Genomic DNA, 24,425 nt, shown 5'->3' with positions numbered 1-24,425 from the left:
AGTAAAAACCCAAGCCTTAAATTCAATGATTAGCCTTTAAAAAATGATAGGGGAGATAGCACAGTTAAATAAATAGCAACTCAAACAAATGTTACCTTCCTATTCCTTACCAACAAATGCAAGACTTTCTACATCCAACAACTCTGAAAAATTTCCCCTGAGGAAAAAAAGTGTAATAATCTGAAATCAAGAAATGTCTCACATGGAAATGAAAAATGATTTCAGTGCTATGTGGTTAGAGAATTGCCTTTCAGCAACTTACAATGTGCTTTGGACTTAACTGCTTCGTAATTTGGTGAACTTCAATAAAAATAACAATAGCGATTATAATACCCAAAATATGAATAGCAAATAACAGTATCCATCAAAAACCCAAAAAGCAAGAAAGCCCATATTATTTTGTTTCACTCATGCATACACATTTGAAAAAGAGGCATCCCAAAGCTTCATATTTATTTTTCTAAAATCATGTTAATTTCTTATTTATTTCAGGCATTACTAGAGACTCAAAATTTACTGCGCACTCAGGTTGCAAATTTTACCTTCAACCTTGGATTTTCAGGGAAGTTTTACCACACAGGTAAGAAGGAGCTTTGTGTTCTCAGGCAGCTACATATAAATAGGAGAGGGGATTTTAAATGTTTCATAAGTAGGAGAAATAGAATATCCAGACTGATGATGGGGAAAACTTGGGTGCATTATATGAGCAGCCAAATCCAAAATCAATGAGCTTGTTTACTTTGGCAAATACCGTTAGAATCAAGGGCAAAAGAGGAAAAGAATTGACTTTTTCAACTCAGTAAAAGAAATCATGATCATCGTTCTGTGACTATGCCTCTTGTGTCTCAGCATAGTCCAAGCAGAAAGCATAGTGATTGTGATGATGAGGATGATAAGGATGAGGATGATGGCAATGACACTCCAATAATAATCAAAGTGACTGCCATTTTGGTACACATTTTCCTTTGGAAAATATCTGGTGATCAGAGAGCAATTTTATAGCCTCAAAGAAAATTAATAATAGAGGGTCATCTTGCTTAATTACCCTTTCAGGATTTTTCCCTAAAAATATTAGAACAATTTGGTCCAACATGCATTAAAACAATCGTAATAAGGTTTATATTTCTTTCCATCTCTACTCAGCCACAGTTGCATTTCTTTTTTTTCTTTTCTTTTTTTTTTTCTTTTCAGTGTTCCAGACTACATTGTTTATGCACCACACCCAGTGTTCCATTCAATACGCGCCCTCCATAATACCCACCACCAGGCTCACCCAACCTCCCGCCCCGCTCCCCTCCAAAACCCTCAGTTTGCTTCTCAGAGTTCACAGTCTCTCATGTTCATCTCCCCACAGTTGCATTTCTGTTCAGTATCAGCTTCTCAACAATTTCTTAAAATTTAATTGGCGTTCATGCACTACTCTCTATTCTTATATTTCTCACCTCTTTACCCATCTTCATCTCCAGAATATGACTTTTATATTCTGAGTACCAACATTCTAATGTCTGGCACCCATATGGAGAAAACTATGTGCATAGAAGTGACTATCTTATAATAATGGCAAACATAACACAAAATGGTGTGTTAGAGCCGTATTAGGGCAATATTACTATCCGCTCCTATTTCTGCAGTTGTGGTATAAGCCAAATACTTTATGACTTTGCACTGTTGTTACTTCATACTATCTTAGTGAAAACATTCCCTGGTATTCTCTGTGCATGCATGTTATTGACATTTAAAACATCCCATGCAAAGGTAGTCTTTAATTATCATAAATGCAGCTCACTTACCCAAAGAAGCTTTTTAATGTTTAACCAAGGAGGCTCAGCTTGTTTTATTAGAATATTGAAGCAGTGATGTCTTATTGGCTTTTCTTTAATGCCTTTTCCCTCCTGCTTTGAAACATGTAAATCTGTTTAAAGTAATAGAAGGAAAATTAGTATTTAGACCATTTGATAAATCAAATGATTGCATATTTTAAAAGGACATTTTGCACAAAGAGATTTGGGTCATCGTATATGCACAGGCAAAGTAATTCCAGCTTACAATTTTGAAAATAGACATGGTTTTGTAAATCTTCTTCAAAAGCCCCCTCAAGAAATGAATTCAGGCCTAAGAAGCCCTGATTCTGAAGTTATAAAGCAGATAACTCTAAAACTATATCTACTCATGCAGAGGAAAAATTATGGGATTATTTGGAGTTCACACACAAACAATACTATTTGGTCTTAAATAGCTATATAGTGCAAGTAAAGCCATTCTTTTGTTTGAAATATATCTGGATAACTGCCTCAGCTCTTTTATTTGCTTTTCATATTCAGAACTATTAAAGCTGCCAGACATTCACAGAGTTAATGTTGATAACAGGTTATTACACTTCTCATTTCTTCTTTATGATCCTGAACATGTATACAGTACAAATCCAGTAGGAAATGAACAACTCACTAGTTAATATCACAGGGATGGTTGTTGGAGGAAGATACAAAAAAATTCATTTTAATTATATCTTTTAAGAAGACCTTATTGACTCTTTCGACTCTTTATGTCGGTACGAGCCTAACAAAAATAACAAAAGAAAAACTCTATTCTGTTATGCTGTGTCGATAGTACACTTTAGAGATCAAGCAATATATATAAATTTGTAAATGCCAGAAGTTTACTTTCTTTCACATAAGGATGACACTCTCACTGACTTGCTACTTTATGTGTAGAATCCTTGAAAGGCATCCTAACTGTAGTTCAAAGGTGTAATCATATTGTATTGAGTACTTACTAATTTACTCAGAGATACCAAGGTTTCTTCTAGAGTGGAATTAACATTGGTGATGCCCACTACAGGGAGGGCATACCTCTATCTTATCTCGTCACATTCTTATATGCAGGCTTAAGTATATGGAGCAAAGTTTGCAAATCAGGGAAGTGCTCTCTTTATACCTGCACTCCACTGTGATGTGTAACTATTAGAAGACGGTCTCGTCACAATGATTGTCTCAGCTCTCTCCTAGGATGTTCTGATTTCCCAATGCATGAGGATGCTGATTGATGAGCCTCATTGTTTTGAAGACATTTAATCACATATGCCCAGTGTAATAATGAAGAGTCTTCATTTCTTAGACTGCTCCACTCACTTGTATTTCCCATGTATCCTTTCCTGTTCAGTTTCTCTGGCCTTCACATGCTAAAAACAATCTCACCCAAAAGGACATATACCTAAGCTTTCCCTAAGCAGTCAGCCCCTCACAGGTGACAAATTGAAAGAGGGAAGACATACTGTTGATTAAAAGGAAAAAATAAAAGTGTGGAGTTTGAAATAAAATGTTTTGGTATGAAAATATGTAAAGTTTGATTGGAATTGCACAATGAAAACTCAGAGAATGAATACATTACAGCATGAAGATGTCTTCTGCTACAAGTATTATTTTTGTAGGACATAACTTCTAGTGACAATCATTGCCACTCTTTGTAATTAATAATAAATCGAATATGACTCAATCAATTACTTCATGGATATTCATAAATTGTATTAATAATGTTTTTTATGAAAAAAATATACACTCTTTATATAAAATTGTAAACTTTCAAACATGAAATTTTTTAAAAAGGTATTATATTCATTCACCTCTCTTTGATTTTTGTTTTCAATTTACTGTATAAATTACTAGTTCAGAGTAGGTATTAGAAACAGACTGCTTTGCTCAAATCCAGACTGACATTTACTAGGCTTGTGAACATAAACGGGTTACTTAAACTATCTGTGCCTCAGTTTCTGCATCTCTAGATGGAAATCATATCTCCCTCATCTAGAATAATGGATAGCATGTTCTAAGTGCTATGTGTTTATTATTGCTATTTTAAAAATACTTTTTTATAAGATCAAATTTTATGAAAAAAGTAAACTGAATAATGCACATCACTCTAATTTCTAATTTTGAAATTATAGGTTACATCCATACACGTGTTTATATTTTGATTTATTTGCCTTTAAAGAGTTTAAAGAGTGTGCAATGCAGTGTGGGGAACACAATCAACTGAAATAACACTGCTCTTACATACTGAAGTAACATTCTTACAAACACCTATTATGTATGTGCTTTATAAGTTATTCAGTGAAACATACATCTAACAAACATAGGTATACAATAAAAAGATAAACCCCACTTATTTATCAATATAAGTAACATTCTTAGAAATATATTTGCTACGTGTCTTCTTGAAGGTTTTACATGCATTGCAATGTACTGAACACATTTTCTGAAGTTAATTTTTTTAAATGTTTAATTGAGGTGTCATTGACATATGTATGATAGTTTCAGGTGTACAACATAGTGATTTGAAAACCATATTCAGGGGCACCTGGGTGGCTCAGTTGGTTAAGTGTTCCTCTTTTGATTTCCACTCAGGTCATGATCTCAGAGTTGTGGAATCGAATCTTGTGTTAGGCTCCATAGTCAGCATGGAGTCTTCTTGTCCCTGTCTCTCTGCTCCTGTCCCCTGCTTATGCTTACTCTCTTTCAAGTAAATAAAATCTTTTAAAAAAATCAGAAAAAGGAGTCATTTGCACTACAAAATGCTCACCATGATAAATGTAGTTTCCATCTGTCTCCAATGATATTATAATGTTATTAACTATATTCCCTATGCCATACTTTTCATCCCAGTGATTTATTTATTTTATAACTGGGTGATTATACCTCTAATCCCCGTCACTCTGTTTCACCCATATCCCACTCCCCTCCCCTTTTGCAATCAGTAGTTTATCCTCTCTGTATATGAGTTTGTTTCTCCTTTGCGTTATTATTGTTGATATTGTTGTTTGTTTTGTTTTTTTTAGATTTCACATATAAGTGAAATCATAGGATATTTGCCTTTCTCTGATTTATTTCATTCAATATTTCAAATGAAATATTGTCCCCAAAGGTAAGATTTCATTCTTTTTTATACCTGAGTAATATTCCATTGTGTATATATACCAAATCTTCTTTATCCACTCATCTATGGATAGACACTTGGGTTGCTTCCTTATCTTGGCTCTTGTAAATAAGGCTGCAGTAAACATAGGAGTTCATGTATCTTTTCCCGATTAGTGTTTTTTTTTGTTCCCCACCCCCTTGGGTAAATACCCAGAAGTGGAATTATTGGATTGGATGGTAGTTCTATTTCTAGTTTTTTGAGGAACCTTCAAACTGTGTTCTCTAGTGGCTGCACCAGTTTACATTCCTGCCAAAAGTGGACAAACGTTCTCTTTACTCTACATTCTCACCAGCACTTCCTATTTTTTTTTATATTTTTGATACTGGCCATTCTGACTAGTGTTAGGTGATAATGTCATTGTGGTTTTGATTTGCATTTTTTTCCTGATGATTAGTGATGTGAGTATCTTCTCACATGTCTTTCAGCCACCTGTGTGTCTTCTTTGCAAAAATGTCTATTCAGTACCTCTGGCCCATTTTAATTGGATTATTTGTGGATTTTTTTTGACGGGGGGGGGTGTTGAGTTGTGTGAATTCTTTATCAGGTATATCATTTGCGAATAATCTTCTCTCATTCAGTAGGTTGCCTTTTGTTTTGTTGTTGGTTTCTTTGTGCAAAATCTTTTTAGTGTGATGTAGTCCCAATAATTTGTTTTTGCTTTTGTTTTTCTTGACTGGGGAAACATATCCAGAAAATTATTGTTGAAGTTGATGTCAAAGAGATTACTGCTTATGTTTTCCTTTAGGAGTTTTAGGAGTTTTATCGTTTCAGATCTTCTATTTAGATCTTTAATCCTTTTTGAGTATTTTTGTGTATAGTGTCCAGTTTCATTCTTCTGCATATAGCTGTCCAATTTTTCCAACACATTTATTGAAGAGAATACCCCCCCCCAGCATATTCTTCCTTCCTTTGACATAGACTAATTGACTGCATAAGTATGGGTTTCTGTCTGGGCTCTCTATTCTGTTCTATTGATCTATGTGGCTATTTTTGTGCTAATTCTATATTGTTTTGATTACTATAGCTTTGTAGTATAGTCTGAAATCTGGGATTGTGGCACTCCAAGTTAATTCTTCTTCTTCAAGATGGTTTTGGCTATCCGTGGCCTTTTGTGGTTTCATACAAATTTTAGGATTATTTGTTCTTGTTCTGTGAAAAATACTATTGATATTTTGATACAATTGCACTGAATCTGTAGATTGCTTTGGATAGTTTGGATATTTTAACATTAGTTCTTTCAATCCATCAGCATGGCATATCTTTCCATTTATTTAAAATTTCTTAATCTTCTATTTCTTTCATCAATGTCTTAACTCTTTAGAGTACTAGTGTTACACTTCCTTAGTTAGGTTTATTCCTAGGTATTTTACTATTTCTGGTGTAATTGTAAATGGATTCTTTTCTTAATTTCTCTTTCTACTATTTTGTTATTAGTGCACAGAAATACAGCAGATTTCTGTATATTGATTTTGAGCTCTACAGCTTTGTTGAATTTATCAGTTCTAGAAATAATAGGTAACCGTAGGTAACTTTTAATCGATTTTCATCACCCACAGTTCTTTTTATTTATTGTAATATTTAAAATTAGTTTAGTACATACCTACCTACCTATATGGAACCATGCCAGATTCAATATACAAAGAAAATACAAACATCTTCTTGTCATTTAGGAATTATAATATTTCATACATAATGAGCAAATATAAAGCAGACATTTATACAAAAGCAATAATGCAGACATTGGAATTTTAGAAATTGTATTTTTTAAAATAAAGATCATTGTGCCGGCTTATCTTAGGTATTTTTTGTTTGTTTGTTTGTTTGTTTTTAAGATTTTTATTTCTTTTTTTTTTTTCCCACATTTTTTTTTTTTTATTTCCAGCATAACAGTATTCATTATTTTTGCACCACACCCCGTGCTCCATGCAATCCGTGCCCTCTATAATACCCACCACCTGGTACCCCAACCTCCCACCCCCCGTCCCTTCAAAACCCTCAGATTGTTTTTCAGAGTCCATAGTGAAGATTTTTATTTCTTTATTTGACAGAGAGGAAGTACAAGTAGGCAGGGGAGAGGGAGAAACAGGCTCTCTCCTGAGAAGGGAGCCCAACATGGGGCTCCATCTCAGGACCCTGGGATCATGACCTGAGCCAAAAGCAGACACTTAACTGGCTGAGCCACCCAGGTGCCCCATAAATTGCATTTTAATGTTGCCTTGTAGGAATTAACCTATAGCCCAGACCTTGCTAAAATTATTCTTATACTGGCAGACTTAAAGAACTCTTAGAAGTATGCTATTATTTCATAACAAGATCCTCCACAAGTGATAACAAAAAGGTGAATTCTTCAATATTTTACTTCTGAATTTAAAAATTTACTATTTATTGATAATTTAGAGAGGTAAAAAGGAATAACTATTAAGTGAGAACAAAAAATACTTATTTTAATTAAGAATCATGTAGATTTGAATCTAGATCAGATTAGAAGTAAAAGGCTAAATATGAACACATATTCTTTTAATGGATTGTAACTTGTGTTAACTATGATGTCGTAGAACTACAAATTATATCCTCGCATATCAAATTAAGTATAGAAAAATATGTGTTAATAGTAGGGAAAATATGGGTTTATAGTGATTCAAAAATTTAATATTTTCATTTAGTTGTATTTTAAAACATTAGAAATTCTGCTTTGGTCCCTCAGCATGACTTGGTATTGCATTTTTCATTAAGCTATTTCTAGTGTCACAAACTAACCTCACATGGCTTTGAACTATAAGACCTATATAAAATAAGAGAAAGGCTGACAGAAAATTAATCTATGAAGTTAAAAAATAAGTAAGGTTTTAAATATCACTTTCAACCTCGTGAGGAGTGTTTATAAATTAACACAATCTCTAATATAAAAATTACTAATATTTTATAATCAGTCATATCTGTTTATATCAATAGTCTGCAAATTTCCTTTGAATTGAGTAATTGACCTTCTTCCCGGTCAAGTATGCATTTTGTTCTTCCTGCTACTTTTAATAACTATCAGTGAAATTTAAAGTGAATGGAAGCATTTCTCAAATATTCTGTATTCAAAGCACAACAGGAGGGTGGGAGAAATAACAACTCATTCATTGCATGTGACATAAAGTACCTCTAATCTGTGCTAAATTATGGCCATAAGAAACACTTGGTCTAAAACTACACGCTTAAAATCTGTCTGAGGAAATGACAAACTTTTCTCCATTTGGATTTCAATGTTTGATATTCTCCTTATTAACAAAGTCAATGAACTGCAAGCCCGTTATACTAACAATTTTAGCTAAAGTTAATAAAAATTCAGGATTCTTTCTGCTCAACTGATTCATAAGACTTTATCACATTCAAAACTTCTGTTTCTTTACTCTTTGTATAGTAACAACTTCTACAAGTAGTATGGTGCCAAATTAAACCTGATGGTCCTTCTACCCTTTAAGAACTATGCATTATGAACTGTATCCCAGAAATAATGTATATACATAAATACATACAAAAGTTGGCATGCACTTCAGAAGACATATGAAAGCTCTAAAGTTCACTAACATTATATTAATATTGACTGAATCAAATTACTCACCTATTCATTGCTCTGGAGAAGTGACATAATACAGTGCAAGTTAAAGAAATTCAATCTCTGACTTTAAGAAATTAATAATTTGGGCAAGCAATGTTTTCAAGAATTTGTAAAAATATATAAATTTAGAACACAATAAGTATAAACACATAGATATATTTTTAAGAAGAAAGAGATCCTGATATTTACAAAGTACTTATTATCTGCAAGTCATGGTATTAAGTGCTTTAATAAATCAATCTCATTGATTTTTCACAAAGACCCAGTGAGATAGATATTTACATCTCCATTTTAAGCCAGGAAGCTAAGATCCAAAGTTGACTTGTCCAAGATCACAAAGTCAAGTAAGTGACAGATTCAGGGACTCTACTTCTGTATTTATTGATACCAAATACACACTTTAACCATTTCAGAGCACTATTTACTGCATGATCAGTGAAATCTTTATCATGGGACACATAAATAAAGCATTTGGAGAAGATTCTTTTGAAAAGTACTTTTAATATTTATTTGCTTAGTATTAAATTGAGCAGCCATCTATAAAACATACTATACTGTGGGAAAATAAACTAAAGAAAAACATGTCACACTCTAAGACAGAATCTTTTATTTTACTTCACTTAGTTAGAGTATCTAGAGAACAAATAGGAATTAATTTTACATTATTCATCCAAGACATTTTAAAATTAGACTGTATATCATAAAATTGTGCAAAAACTGTATGATTCATACAGTGAAAATATTTGTTGGTATCTGCAACAAAGAGAATTTTCTAGGAAGTAAGTTTTTCTTTTTTCTTTTTTTTTTTCACTTATAACATGACAAATGGTTTTCACTATGCCTTGAACACTATTAACAAATTTTCTTAAGAGACCGTGAAAACTTTACATTAGTTTTAAGTTCTCAAATCAAGTTTCTATTATGTTAATAACTTCATTGTTTGAGTTTTAAGAAATACTGGTATCAAAATAGTAAATGTTTATGTTCATATTTATGTTAAAAATGTAAGGATACAAAAGTAATTATACAGTGTGACCTCGTTTTTTTTTTTTTTGAATAGGCAGTAATTTGGTTATTTTATTTAAAATCAATTAGCCAACATAACGTACATCATTTGTTTCAGATACAGAGTTCAGTAATTCATCAGTTGCATATAACACTCAGAATTTCAGACCCAGAAAAACTCCTGACTTTGGCTCTTCTGCATGGATTTCACCATCTAACTCCTCCATCTGGGACACAGATCTGCCCCCAGAACACTCTAGACTAAGAAATGAGACTCTGAATATCTTGAATATAATTTAAAAAGTCATTGATACAGTGGAAAAAAACACTTACTTTGACTCAGAACTGAATTTGAATTTCTAGCTTTCTTTCTCAAGTTTTTTAGTAATTTATCAGTTTTGTATAACACCCAGTGCTCATCACATCACATATTCTCTTTAATGCCCATCACCCAGTTAACCCAACCCCCTACCCACCAACCCTCAGTTTGTTTCCTACAGTTAAGAGTTTCTTGTGATTTTTTTCCTCTCTGATGACTTCCCATTTTGTTTTCCTTCCCCTATGGTCCTCTCCCTGTTTCTTATGTTCCACATATGAGTGAAACCATATGATAATTTTGCTCAGCCTAATACCCTCTATTTCCATCCACATCAATCTAAATGGTAAGAGTTCATCCTTTTTTATGGCTGAGTAATATCCCATTATAGACGTGCCACATTTTCTTTATCCATTCATCTGTTGATGGACCTCTCAACTCTTTCCATAGTTTGGCTATAGTGGACATTGCTGCTATGAACACTGGGGAGCAGGTGCCTCTTTGAATCACTACATTTCTATCTATGGGGTAAATTACCTAGTAGTGCAAAAATCTGACAAACATAATCTGACAAACATAATTGTAGGATACCTTCATTTTTAACTTCTTTTTTCTCTTTTTTTAAATTTTATTTTATTTCTTTTCAGTGTTCCAAAATTTATTGTTTATGTACCACACCCAATGCTCCATGCAATACGTGCCCTCCATAATACCCACCACCAAGCTCACCCAACCCCCCGCCCCCCTCCCCACCAAAACCCTCAGTTTGTTTCTCAGAGTCCACAGTCTCTCATGGTTCATCTCCTCTGGTTTCCCCCATCTCAGTTCTCCTCTCCATCTCCTAATATCCTCCGTGTTAAAAAATAAGTAGAAAAAGATTTAAAAGAAAAATACCAAAATGTTTCCACTTGTTAGCTCTTGATAATGATCTTTGTGTTTGTTTTGCTTTGTTTTTGAGATTCATATATCACTAGTCTGTGTTTTTTTTTTTCACTTATTCAATAAGCATATAGTTATTTTTCTAATCAGAAAAAAATTAACAAACTTCATGAGTCAAATTTAAACTCAATTTTAGACTCTCATGTAAGAAAGGGGGTTTGGGAGAAGGGGGTGGGATTATGGACATTGGGGAGGGTATGTGCTTTGGTGAGTGCTGTGAAGTGTGTAAACCTGGTGATTCACAGACCTGTACCCCTGGGGATAAAAATATATGTTTATAAAAAATAAAAAATTAAGAATAAAAAAATCATCTCTGATCATATTTCCCCTGTGCAGGCAATCAGGAAGAGAATTATCAGCTATTAATCTTAAAACAAAAATAAATTATTTCAAATGAAGTCTGTTTATTCATTTCTCACAATGAATGCTAGTAATCCTAAACAGTGTCAGTGACAAAGTACCCCTAAATTCTAAACCAAACAACTATCTGCACTTGGGGCTATCTTATCTACTCCAACTCATCTGCACCCCCAGCCACATTGCCTTCAATGTAATTTAGACTATGGTCATTTCTTTTTATTATTATTAAAGCAAAACAAAATAGGATTTATGTACCAGTAATATGAAGAATAACAAAAATCTGACAAACATCATCTTCAAACCAATATGAAATATTCATTGAAACCACTTTTAACTTTATGTTTTACAGGGACTGAAGAGGAAGATGAAGGAGATGACCTTTTGCTTAGGTCTGTAGATGAGTTCTGGTGGTTTCCTCATATGTGGAGCCATATGCAGCCTCATCTCTTCCACAATGAGTCATCTTTGGTTGAACAGATGATTCTCAACAAGGAATTTGCACTGGTGAGCATATTTTATTGCAATATTTTTCAAACTATGAGTTGTGACGTATCAGTGTATTATAAAATCAATTTACTGTGTTAAATACAACAGAGAGAAGACAGACAATATCAGAAAGTGCATATTAGGTACATATTGCTTTGTGTTATTTTGTTTCAGCCTGTGTGTCTATATGTATAGGACCATTATGTATTATTATAAAATGTATTTCAAAAAGTAGGTCATTGTCAATTACAATCTTGTTTTATGGAAGAATTATTCTTGTACCTATGAGGAGGAAATCTAGTACTTTCACCATTGTATTCCTAATACATTATAATTACATCTCAAAAAGCATTTATTGTGAGGAGAAATGAATGGATGCATGAACTGAATCATTAGAGCAATGACTGAGAACCAGCGGTTCTCAAACTGCAGCATATATCCTTTTCACCTTAGAGATTTTTTAAAACACAGACTGCTGGGTCCAATTCTCAAATTTCAGATTCAATAGATTCCCAGAAAGGCCTGAGAATTTGCATGTCTAACCAATTATCAGATGGCCCATATGCCAAATCTGGTCTGTGGCTTCCTTTTTCTGGTCCCTGAGCTAAGATGCTTTTGATTTTCAGGTTTTTTGTTTGTTTGTTTGTTTGTTTGTTTACTTGTTTTTTACATTTTTAAATGATCAACTAACAATCAAAGGCACAATAATACTTTGTGAAACAGAAATTATATAAAATTCAAATTGTAATGTACAGAAATACAATGTTGTTGGAACCCTACCACATTCTGACTTTTATATATTGTCCACACGTTGCTGCTTTTGCTCTCCAGCAGAGTTGAGTAGTTGCAAAAGAGAACACATATGGCCCACAAAGCCTAAAATATTTACCTTTACTGAAAAAGTTTGCCTACCCTGCCCATATTAGGTAAATCATGCATGCCTCTAACAACCTAAGGAAAAACATTTCTTTTTCCCCATAAAAATGCTCAGAAGCTCATTCTCACATCTTCACACAGTGGCAATAGATAGTCATACCTAAAGACCCTGGGCCTCAGTTAAAACCTATCTTAAAATAAGCAGTTTTCATTTAAAATAAAGAATTAGTTTGCACTGCATGGTTGTTAATGTTTCATTTTTTGGTTTGTTTGTTTTTTTAAGTCACATTAGGAGACATAGACCTAAGACCAAATGAACACTGTGTTGTTTTATGAAATCATGCCTAGTTATTATATTAATGGCTCACCATTCTTTCCACGTCTAAATCCCCAGACCTGTGTCAGATCTGTGCACAGGATCCTTACAAATAAGTGTGAATAGCACAAAAAGCAATTAAGATCATGGGCACAGGCCCTGGAATGCCTGTGTTTGAATCCCAACCTTCCATCAATGGCAGCTTGATCTTGAACAGAAGTTACTTACCCTGTGTCTCAGTATCCCCATCCATAGCAAGGAGAAGAATAGTAACAACTTCCTCAGAGGATACATATTTGAGGATTGATACATATTTGAAGATGCATGCTTAGAGCAGTGCCTTCAGTACAGTAAGCACTCAATAGGTGTTAACCAATTATGATCTTCCAAAATCCAGACAAGTACACAGTTATGTTTTGCTTTATAAAAGCCATTTTTTTAAAGATTTTATTTATTTATTTGACAGACAGAGATCACAAGTAGGCAGAGAGGCAGGCAGAGAGAGAGAGAGAGAGAGGGAAGCAGGCCTCCCGCGGAGCAGGGAGCCCGATGCGGGGCTCGATCCCAGGACCCTGAGATCATGACCCAAGCCGAAGGCAGCAGCCCAAACCACTGAGCCACCCAGGCGCCCCTGAAAAGCCATTTTTTTAAAATACAGATTTACAAGAAGTCAATCTTCACTTAATTTTTAAGGAATGTCTAATAAAATTCGTACTACTTCATAGCACTGTGAAATTAAGTAAATATTCCCTTTTCAAAAATCAAACTTACCTTGGGTAAGCATGCTGAATTCTCTCTTTGCAGTTACCTTGGCAATAAACTGTTTATCTTTTGACTTACCACCACCCCCCCATCTCACTTTCACTGTGAAGGCTTGCTTTTTAAACATGTGGGTTATATTTCATAACGGTTGATTTCACCTGTTTGTATAATTTCTTTTTTAAAAAAGCCATGCCATAAGCACTGGGAAAGACTCAGATGTAATTGCTTTGTAATGAAATGTTGAAAGCTATTTAGAGTTCACTCCGAGCAATTACATTTGTTTAGTCAGTGTGGCTAGATGCTAGACTGAAGCCTATAAATACATTTTGTAAAAATAATCTTATTATATGTTGCATAGGCAAAATATTACAACTAAAATGAAGTCTGTTAAACACACATACTGAAATGACATTGTTCTTTTCCTTCTGGAGTTCACCTCGATGAAACTTCTCAGGACTCTACAAGCACTGACATTCAAAACCCATCTTTAGCTGTAAACATGACAATAAGTGTGTTGTCCAGGGAGACAGGGAATGGTTTTCCTGTTAATTTATTATCTTTCCACATCTGGATGACACTTCAAGACCATCAACGGTATGGAGATGGGATAGGATGGAAGCACTACATGAGATATCAGCAGGTTATATTTTAGTCCTGACTTCAAGTAACAAGTTCTAATACAGGCAGCATCTCATTTAATGTCTTCATGCCTCTGTTTTCTCCCCTGAAATAGTAATGATTTCCTTGTTCATTTTCTTAAGCACAATGTTTTTAGATAATTAATTTATATCAGCTCATCTGTCAGCTAAAAGCACTGGACCAGATAATCCACTGATCAATTCCATTTCTAAAATTCTGTGATCATTGACAACATCAGTCCACAAATTTGCAATGACCAACTTGAAATACTCATCTAGTTGCAACTGAAGCAATTACGGAAAGATATTTTCACACTAAATGACCAATTTAAACTGAAAAAAAAAAAAATCAAAAGTGTTCAAATCTCTTTTTATTATTATTATTTTTTTTTGTATTCCAACCTGATATTCCTTGGTATGACCTTGGCTGTCAGATGGGTTATTATCAAAAGCATAATTATTCTCACACTTAGAAAAGTGACTCAAATGACATATTAAATAGTTTTATATTGATGTTTCAAAAGCATTTAAATAATCAGAATGGTTTTATTTTTAGTGTTTGCCCAGTTCTGTAGGGATAGAGTTCATTTTCTGTGGTAATATGCCTGAAAATCAAGAAAGAAATATATTGCAACACTGTTCCTTTACTGTTTCATCATTTTAGAAGAGCTTTTATTACTGTAAAGCATTCTTTTTATCAGTAACATTTTTTATTGAAGTCTAGTTTGCAGTATTATATTAGTTTCAGGTATACAATATAATGATTCAATGAGTCTATACATTATTCAGTGCTCATCACAACAAGTGTACTCTTAATTCCCTGTATCTATTTCATCCACCCTCCTGCCCACCTTCCCTCTGGCAACCACCTGTCTGTTGCATTTAAGAGTTTGGTTTGCTTTTGTTTTTGTTTTATGTTTTATGCTTTTGTTTTTCTTTTTATTACTTTGCTCATTGTTTTTGTTTCTTAAATCCTTCACATGAGTGACATCATATGGTATTTGTCATTTTTGTCCTGATTTATTTCACTTAGTATTTTACCCACTAGTTCATCCCTGTTGTTGCATATGACAGGATCCCATTCTTTTCTATGGCCGAGTCCATTGTGTATATACACCACATCCTCCTTATTCATTCATCTATGGGTTGATACTTGGGTTGCTTCTGTATCTTGGCTATTATAAATAATCCTGCAATAAACATAAGGGTACCTGTATAGAGGTACATATATATATTTTGTATTAGTGTTTTCATATTCCTTGGGTAAACACCCAGTAGCAGAATTGCTAAATCATATGATATTTCTATTTTTAGTTTTTTGAGGAGACTTCATACTATTTTCCACAGTGGCTGCACTAATTTATATTCTCGCCAATGGTGCATGAGGGTTCCTTTTTCTCTACGTCATTGCCAATGCTTGTTATTTCCTGTCTTTTTTATTCTAACCATTCTTACAGTTGTGAAGTGATATCTCATCATGGTTTTGATTTGTATTTCTCTGATTATTAATAATGTTGAGCATCTTTTCATGTGTCTGTTGGTCATTTGGGTCTTTTTTGGAGAACTGTCTATTCAGGTACTCTGCCCATTGTTTAATCAGATTGATTCTCTGGTGTCGGGTTGTATAAATTCTCAATATATTTTGGATATTAACCCCTTATCAGATAGCTCATTTGCAAATACCTTCTTCCATTCAGTAGGTTGCCTTGTTGTTTTGTTGATTTCCCTTTCCTGTGCAGAAGCTTTTTATTTTCCTGTAATCAAAAGGTATAATTTTGTTTTTGTTTCCCTAGCCTGAGGAGACATATCTAAAAAAGAAAAAAAAAAAAAAAAAAACGTTTCTATGGCTGATGTCAAAAAATACTGTCTATGTTTTCTTCTAGGAGTCTTATAGTTTCAGATTTCACATTTAAAACATTAATCTATTTTGAATTTATTTTTGTGTATGGTATCCAGTTTCATTCTTTTGCATATAGCTGTCCAGCTTTCCTAACACCATTTGTTGAAGAGACTATCATTTTTCTCATTGCATTTTTTGTGCCCTTTGTTGTAGATTAATTGATCATATAATTGTGGGTTTATTTCTGTGAACCTTAATCTGTTCTATCAATCTATGTGTCTATTTTTGTGCCAATATGATACTGTTTTGATCACTACAGTTTTGTGGTATATTTTAAAATTTGGGATTATGACACCTCCAGCTTTGTTTTTCTTTTTCAGGATTGTTTTGGCTAGCTGTAATCTGTTGTGGTTCCATATAAATTTGGGATTATTTGTCCTAGTTCTATGAAAAATGTCATTAGTATTTTCACAGGCATTGCATTAAATCTATAGATTGCTTTCGGTAGGATGGATATGTTAACAATATTGGTCCTTCCAATCCATGAGCATCTTTCCATTTGTGTCATCTTCCATTTCTTTTGTCAGAATTTTATAGTTTTTATAGTACAGATGTCACATATCCTTGTTTAGGTTTATTCTTAGGTATTTTATGCTTTTGGTGCAATTATAAATGGTATTATTTTCTCAATTTCTATTCCTACTACTTCCTTATTAGTGCAAAGAAACAACATTTTTTTGTATATTAATTTTGTAATTGTAATTCTGTAATTTGTACTTTACTCAAATCAAGTGTAAGTTCTAATAGTTTTCAAATCACTATTATTACTAAATAATGCCCATTCATGCAAGTGGTGTGAATGCATGTATGTATATATAGGAAGTTATATGTATGTACATGCTTAATCCATGAACATATGTGTATGCAGTGTATGAATGTGTTTATGTGTGCATATATATCTGTATTCATGCTTACATGCTTACATGCTACACATGCTTACATGAACATATATGCCATGTGAGTGTCTGTATGCTTGTGTAGAGTTGAATGATAACTATAGTTAGTTGAATGGTAAGTGTTGTCAACCAAGATGTGTTAACTATAAGATACTAAGCTTGTATGGCAGTAGGGTGGGGAAAAATATATTTTGATTCTTTCTTTTAGTAAACCATACCTTTTCGCTTTTATTCTGTTGCTTGACCATCTCACTAACTAGAAGCAATGCTTCAAAGATGACAACAGACAAACAAAACTCAAGAGAATGGGGAACATTGGTTAACATTAAATTGCCCAATGGAAATGTTTCCAAAAATCATTCCTTACTTAACCCATGCCTCTTTTTCAAACCTAGAGAGCAAGAGTGCCTATGGCATAAGCCAGGATTATTTATTTTTCTTCCACAATAGATTTGTAGGGGAAAAAAGAAATTAAGAAATATTGTTTTGTTGTTTGAAGTTTTGTATACAGACTCATTAACATTTTCAAATGAATGAGCCCCTTCAGTTCACTGACAGTAGTAGTAGACCATAAATATCCTGAAGGAAAACAAAACAAAACAAAACAAACAAATAAACTTGTCTTCAATGATAACTTTTCAATAACTATGTGTTTTTCTTGAGATTTTGTTAAAGAATCATTCATCTTATTTATGAGTAAATAAGAATTCTTGAAATAAAGTCATAGGTTTTTATTTTTATTTGTTTATTTATTTATTAAAGATTTTATTTATTTATTTGAGAGAGAGCACATGAGCAAGTGGGGAGAGAAGAGGAAAAGGGAGAAGCAGACTCCCCACTGAGCTGGGACCTGATGCAAGGCTTGATCCCAGGACCCAGAGTTTATGACCTGAGCCTAAAGCAGACACATAACCGACTGAGCCCCCAGGAACCCCAAGGGTTAAGTTTTTAAATTCTATTTTTAAAATGCTCCACATATTTATGAATTTGGTATAATTTTTTTAAATAATTAGACAACTTTTCTGATAAGAAAAATGCTGACATTTAAACTGTTCTCAGGGGCGCCTGGGTGGCTCAGAGGGTTAAAGCCTCTGCCTTCAGCTCAGGTCATGATCCCAGGGTTCTGGGATCGAGCCCCGCATCGGGCTCTCTCCTTGGTGGGGAGCCTGCTTCCTCCTCTCTCTCTCTCTGCCTGCCTCCCTGCCTACTTGTGATCTCTCTCTGTTGAATAAATAAATAAAAATCTTTAAACTGTTCTCATAAAAACTCAAACTCATCAAAGAGTAGTGATAGAAAATCTTTAAATATCACTTATGTAGAGGTTTTAATTAAAAAATAAAAGGAGTGTTGGGACCCCTTGGTGGCCCAGTCAGTTAAGCATTTGCCTTTGGCTGAGGTCATGATCTCAGAGTCCTGGGATCGAGTCCCGCATTGGGCTCTCTGCTCATCTGCCTGCTTCTCCTTCTGCCTCTGCCTGCTGCTCCTCCTGCTTGTGCTTGTGCTCTGAAAATAAATAGATAAAATCTTAAAAATAAAGAAATAAATAAAAAACAAAAGGGGTGTAATATTGGAATTCACGGCCCAAAGATATAAAACTGAGGGAGCTGCCTTTCAATAGCTGCTATGTCTGCATCTTTACTAAATAATACATATATACACTTACACTGTACAACAAATACAAAATATCAAAAACCTTGATAATTATAGTTAATAGGGTATTTCAAAGATAGAAAATGTAGAGAAGTAAGAATATTTAATAAAAAATAAAATTGTGACCAAATATTGACTTAATGAAAGTTCACTAGATAGCAAATAATGTATTTTGAAGGTTCAATAATGAACAAGGTATTCTGTGCACTCAGCAGAATAGACACTTACATAAGCATGAAGGATTTAATTAAAATGTGAAGAAGCAAAACACCAAAGCATAGATAATTGTGAAACATTTTTGGCAATTGTGTGAACTTTTGAGAGATCTTGAACTTTTTAACCTAATCTCAGAAATGAGATCCCATCATTTTTACCATACCGTACTCATTAGAAGATAGTCATGAGGTAAGTACATCATCAAAGGGAGGAGAATTCAACAAGATAGTGAATACCAATAGGCAGAAATCATTGGAAGTCATTATGGAAACTTGCCTTCACATCTAACTAGAAATAAGAGACATAGGGACTCCTGTATGATAAAAGCCACATTTATTCTATCATTAATTTGAAAAATATTTGCATATGAACTAAAACATTAAACTCCAAAACTTTAGTCTGAAGTTAATGCCAGTTACATCCCACTGAGCCAAAAGCATTGATTTATCTAACACTTCTCTTTCTCTCATCCAGTCCATTGCATTTAGTTGAAAACATATTTAGAGTCATTGAATTCTTATCACCTATACTACTAACTACTTAGTCTAAGTTATAGTTGTATCTTTTTTATCAGCTTTATAGCTGTTGATATTAACATATCATACAATTCATCCATATAAACTTCAGTAATTTTTAGTATATTCACAGATTTGTGCAAATTTCACCAAAATGAATTTTAAAGCATCTTTATCATCACCAAAAATGTCTGTACCCATCAGTAGTCATTCCCCTTTCTCCAACTCCCCCAGTTGTAGGAAATAATTAATTTACTTTCCATTTCTATAGATTTGCTTATTTTGAACATTTTATTTTATGGAATCATAAAATATGTGTGTGGTCTTTTATGATTAGCTTTTTTCATTTAACATAGTGTTTTGAAGTTAATATATGTTGTAGCTTGTATCAGTACTTTATTCCCTTTTATATCCAAGTAATATTCCATTGCTATATTTATGTTATATTTTATTTATCCATTCATCAGTTGATAGACATGTTTCTACCTTTTAGATATTATTTATATTACTGCTACAAACATTCACTTACAAGTTTTTGTATGGACATATATTCTCACTTATCTTTATATTTACCTAGGAGTGGAACTGTTGAGTCATATAGTATGTCTATTTTTATCATTTTGAAAAACTGCCAGACTGTTTCTAAATTGTCTGTACCACTTAACATTCCCACCAGCAAGGCATGAGGATTCTAATTACTTCACATTCTTGTCAATCCTTGTTATTAACTGTCTTTTCTATTATAGTCATCTTAGTGGGTACAAAGTGGTATGAAATTATGTTGTGACTTGCATTTCCCTAATGGTAATGATGTTACCATGATGTTGTTTCTTTTTCATATTCTTTTAGCTGTCATATATCTTAATTGGAGAAATATCTATTCAATCTTTTTCCATTTTTTTAGTTGAGTTAGTGGCCTTTTGTTATTTACTTGCAAGAAATCTTTGTGTATTCTTTATACAAATACTTTATCAGACTTATGATTTGAAAAAATTTTCTTCAAATGTGGATTGTCTTTTCACTTTCTGAACTATGTCTTTTGAAGAATAAAAGTTTAACTTTAATAAGGTCCAATTTATCTTTCCTTTTTTAAAAATATTTTTATTAAATTTTTTTTGGTCTCTTGTACTTTTTGTGTCAACCCTAAAAAGGCTTTGCCTAATCCAAGGTCATAAAAGTGTATTCCTATTTTTGCTTCTGTAAGTTACAGAGTATGAACTCTTATGTGTAGTTCTGTGATGCATTTTGTTAATTCTTTTGTGAAGTACAGTTCCATTCTTTCACTTGCGGATACCCAGTTGTACCTGCATTATTTTCTGAAAAGACTATTCTTTGCCCAACCAAACTGTCTTGGTATTTCTGTCAAAAATAAATTGACTTTAAATGTAAAGAAGTATTTCTAGACTCTCAGTTCTATTATTTGTCTCTATGCCTGCCCTTGTGCTAGATCTCATCATCTTGATTACTATATACTCAAAATAAGTTTTGATATTGGGAATTGTGAGTCCTCCAACTTCATTTTTCTCTTTCAAAATTGTTTTGTTTATTCTGGGTCCTTTACAATTTCATAAGAATTTTAGAATTAGCTTATCAATTTCTGCACAATGGCTAGCTAGGATTTTGACAGGATAGCATTGAATCCACAGATTAATTTGGGAAATGCTCCCATCTTAGCAATATTTAGTCTTTTGATATATGTACAAGACCTGTTTTTCCTGAGGTGCCTGGGTGGCTCAGTGGGTTATGCCTCTGCCTTTGGCTCAGGTCATGATCTCAGGGTCCTAGGATCGAGCCCAGCATTGGGCTCTCTGCTCAGCTGAAAGCCTGCTTCCCCCTCTCTTTGCCTGCCTCTCTGCCTACCTGTGATCTCTGTCTGTCTAATAAATAAATAGAATCTTTTTTTTAAAAAAGAGCTATTTTTTCATTTATTTGTCTTCCTTAGTTTTTTTTCAACAATATATTCTATTTTCAGAATCCATGTTCCACATTTTTATTAAATACATTCCCAAGTATTGTATTCTTTTTTATGCATTGTGAATGGAATTGTTACTTAATTTCACTTTCACATCATTTATTTTTATATAGAGAAATGCAATTGATTTTTGTATATAGAACTTGCAACCTTCAAATTTGCTGAATTCAATTACTGTTCTGGAGTTATTTTAGTAGATTCTTCAGGATTGTTTATATATAAGATCTTATCATTTATAAATAGAGATAGTTTCACTTCTTTTCTAATCTGGATACATTTTATATCATTTTCTTGTCCAGTTTCTGTGGTGAGAACCTCCCATATAATGTTGAATAAAAATTGCAAGCACAAGAATCCTTGTCTTATTCCTGAGTTTAGAAGAGAAGCATCCAGTCTTTCACCACATAGCATGATGCTACTTAGAGGTTTTTTATAGATACCCATTATCAAGTTGAAGTTCTGAGGTCTATTCCTACTAGTTGGGTATTTTTATTATTAAAGAATGTTGGCATCTTCATGCATTTTGAGAGAAGTCTATTCAGTTGGTTATGTTTTTTCCTTTGTTTTGTTGACATAATGTATTATAATAATCAGTTTTTAGATGTTAAACTAACCTTACATTCCTGTGATAAATCTCAGTTAGTCCTGGTGTGTAATGTTTTTTATATGTTGCTGAATTTAATCGTTAGTACTTTGCTGGAGATTTTGCATGTGCATTTGTAGAGATATTGTTTGTGGTTTTCTTTTATTATGGTATTTTTTTCTGGTTTTGGTGGTAGGCTAATACTAGCCTCACAGAATTAGTTGAGAAATGTTCTCTCCTCTTCTGTGTTTTGAAAGGATCTGTCCATGATTGGTATTAATTCTTCACATGTTTGATAGAACTCACCAGTGAAATTTCCTGGCCTGGCTTTTAATAATTTAAAGCTTTTAAATTATTAAATCAGTCTCTACTTGTTATAAGACTATTTGGATTTCCTATTTCCACTTGAATCAGTTTTAGTACTTCATGTGTTTCTATGAATTTATCCATTTCACCTAAGTTACCTAATTTTTTGTCATAGAATGTTCATAATATCCCTTATGGTTCCTTTGATTTTTATAAAATTAGCAGTGTTGTCTTTTTTTATTTCCTGATTTTACCAGTTTGAAATTCCATTAATTACTAGCAGCATGCTCCTTGGTTTTTCACTGCCTTAAGGTGCAGACTTTACCATAGTCTGAATTAATACAGTGCATTTCTTTTTGCAGAAAGTAGTCTTTGAGGTAGGTCTGTGAGACTTTTTCCAACCACAGGAGTGTTCTTAGCTATCCCTTTCCTTGGTTCTCTCCAATAAACTTCTTGTTTGGTCTATTATTAGCTTATTGTGAATTTTAATTAAAATAACAGCAGCCTCCTCTAAATTGTTTCCCATCAAAATCTCTATTGTTTTCAAGGGTGACCTTAGGCTTGAACTTTTCCATACTCTGTCCCAAATAATATCACTTCCCTTGGAGAGAATTTAGGAGCTCTCTCTTTCTATGACTTCCATCTCCTCCTAAGGAAAATTTTTGCACCCATTGCTCTGGAGTCGAAGTGAGAACAATGACCTCTTTCTCTCAAAGTGACAAGATTTATGAACAGGGAGGTAGATTGGGATGGTAGACTCTGCTCTTCTCAGCTCAGCTTTCCTGGCTTAAAACCACCACCCTACAATTGAGCTGGAACAAGGACAAATCATGGTTTCAGTATTATTGGTCTCTGGCGTCTGAGATACAACTGAGGAAGAGAGCTCTAGATCTCTCAGTTGCTCTTGCCTAAAGTAGAACTTCTGTGCACAGAGCTAGGGGAATGAGAAATCCTCAAGGCCTGCCACTCCCAGAGAGGATCACAGCTTTAGACTGAATCCAAGGAGAGAGAAACCCCTGTGTTTCTGGCTGCACTGTCCTGGGGTAGGAATTTTGTCATTCTAAACTGAGGCAAGTGGGGAAGGGTGTGGGTACATGGTTCAGTTGGTATATATTCTCACTGTTCTTACTAATCTTCTAATCGTCGTAGATTTTCTTGAATAGTGTTTCTTCATTTGCTGTACACTTTTAGTTCATTTTTCCAGAGATTTTAAATGGTTAGGGTTTTTTAAAAATTTAGTTATTTGAGTGAGGAAGAGAGAACATGAGTGGGGGGAGGGGCAGAGGGAGAGGGAGAAACAGACTTCCCCACTGAGCAGAGAGAGTCTGTCAACTCGGGTCCATCTCAGGACCCTGAGATCATGACCTGAGCTGAAGACAGAAGCTTAACCAACTCAGCCACCCAGATACCCCTAAATGGTTGTTTTTAAAATAATTTTTATAAGTTATGGTTGTCAGAATTCTCCAGAAGTCGGAATTCTACCATCACATCTTGACTAATTTACAATAGCGCCCCACTAGTGTCCAGTTCCACTCTTGGGCCTATTGAATCTATTCTCATCAAAGCAGCTATAGTGGCCTGTTAACTTCTAATTTGGATCCTGTCGCATTTTATCTCAAAGCCCTCCAAACTACCTTAAAATAGCCCTTAAGGCCTTCACACTGACCCCTTGCTCCATGTTCCCATCTGATACTTTAATGGCTGGTACTTGGAAGTCTCCAGTAACTTCCCCTGATGTGCTAGAATTTCTAGACTGTGTTTTCAAATTAAAACCCACCGTGGCTTTGAAATCATTTGTTAAATCTATTATGTCTGGGTTTTTTTGTAACAGTACTTTAAATCCTAAAGCAGGGTAGGCAAAAAGTATTTTTAAGTTTGAAAGAGCATTAAATAATGAAATCAAATATTAATGGCATTTCCTTGGAAGAAAGAGCAGTAAAAATTCTCTAAATGTGTAGTAAATGGAATATTCGTTATGATCTTGAATATATCTAATAATACTTATTGGAAACCTCTGATGAGCAAAATGGTCTTAGGAAGGAAGAAAATAATAAAATCACAGTGGGAAGGTTATAGAAGAGCAGCCAGAAAACTAAAAACTCTCTTATATGAGC

General features: G+C 33.7%; 1 protein-coding gene across 1 annotated transcript in view; it reads left to right on the top strand.

The window, feature by feature from the left end:
• The window catches only part of LOC116584628 (bifunctional heparan sulfate N-deacetylase/N-sulfotransferase 4), a 275,093-nt gene that overhangs the window by 142,496 nt on the left and 108,172 nt on the right, over positions 1–24,425 (top strand). Inside the window, exons 3-4 of the mRNA XM_032333263.1 lie at positions 493–580; positions 11,545–11,699. Coding sequence (XP_032189154.1) covers positions 493–580; positions 11,545–11,699 — 243 coding nt within the window. The remainder of the gene's footprint in view (positions 1–492; positions 581–11,544; positions 11,700–24,425) is intronic.

This window comes from Mustela erminea, chromosome 2 (genome assembly GCF_009829155.1).
Source record: "Mustela erminea isolate mMusErm1 chromosome 2, mMusErm1.Pri, whole genome shotgun sequence".
Classification (NCBI taxonomy): Eukaryota; Metazoa; Chordata; class Mammalia; order Carnivora; family Mustelidae; genus Mustela; species Mustela erminea.
This window is presented reverse-complemented; position numbering and strand designations above follow the sequence as displayed.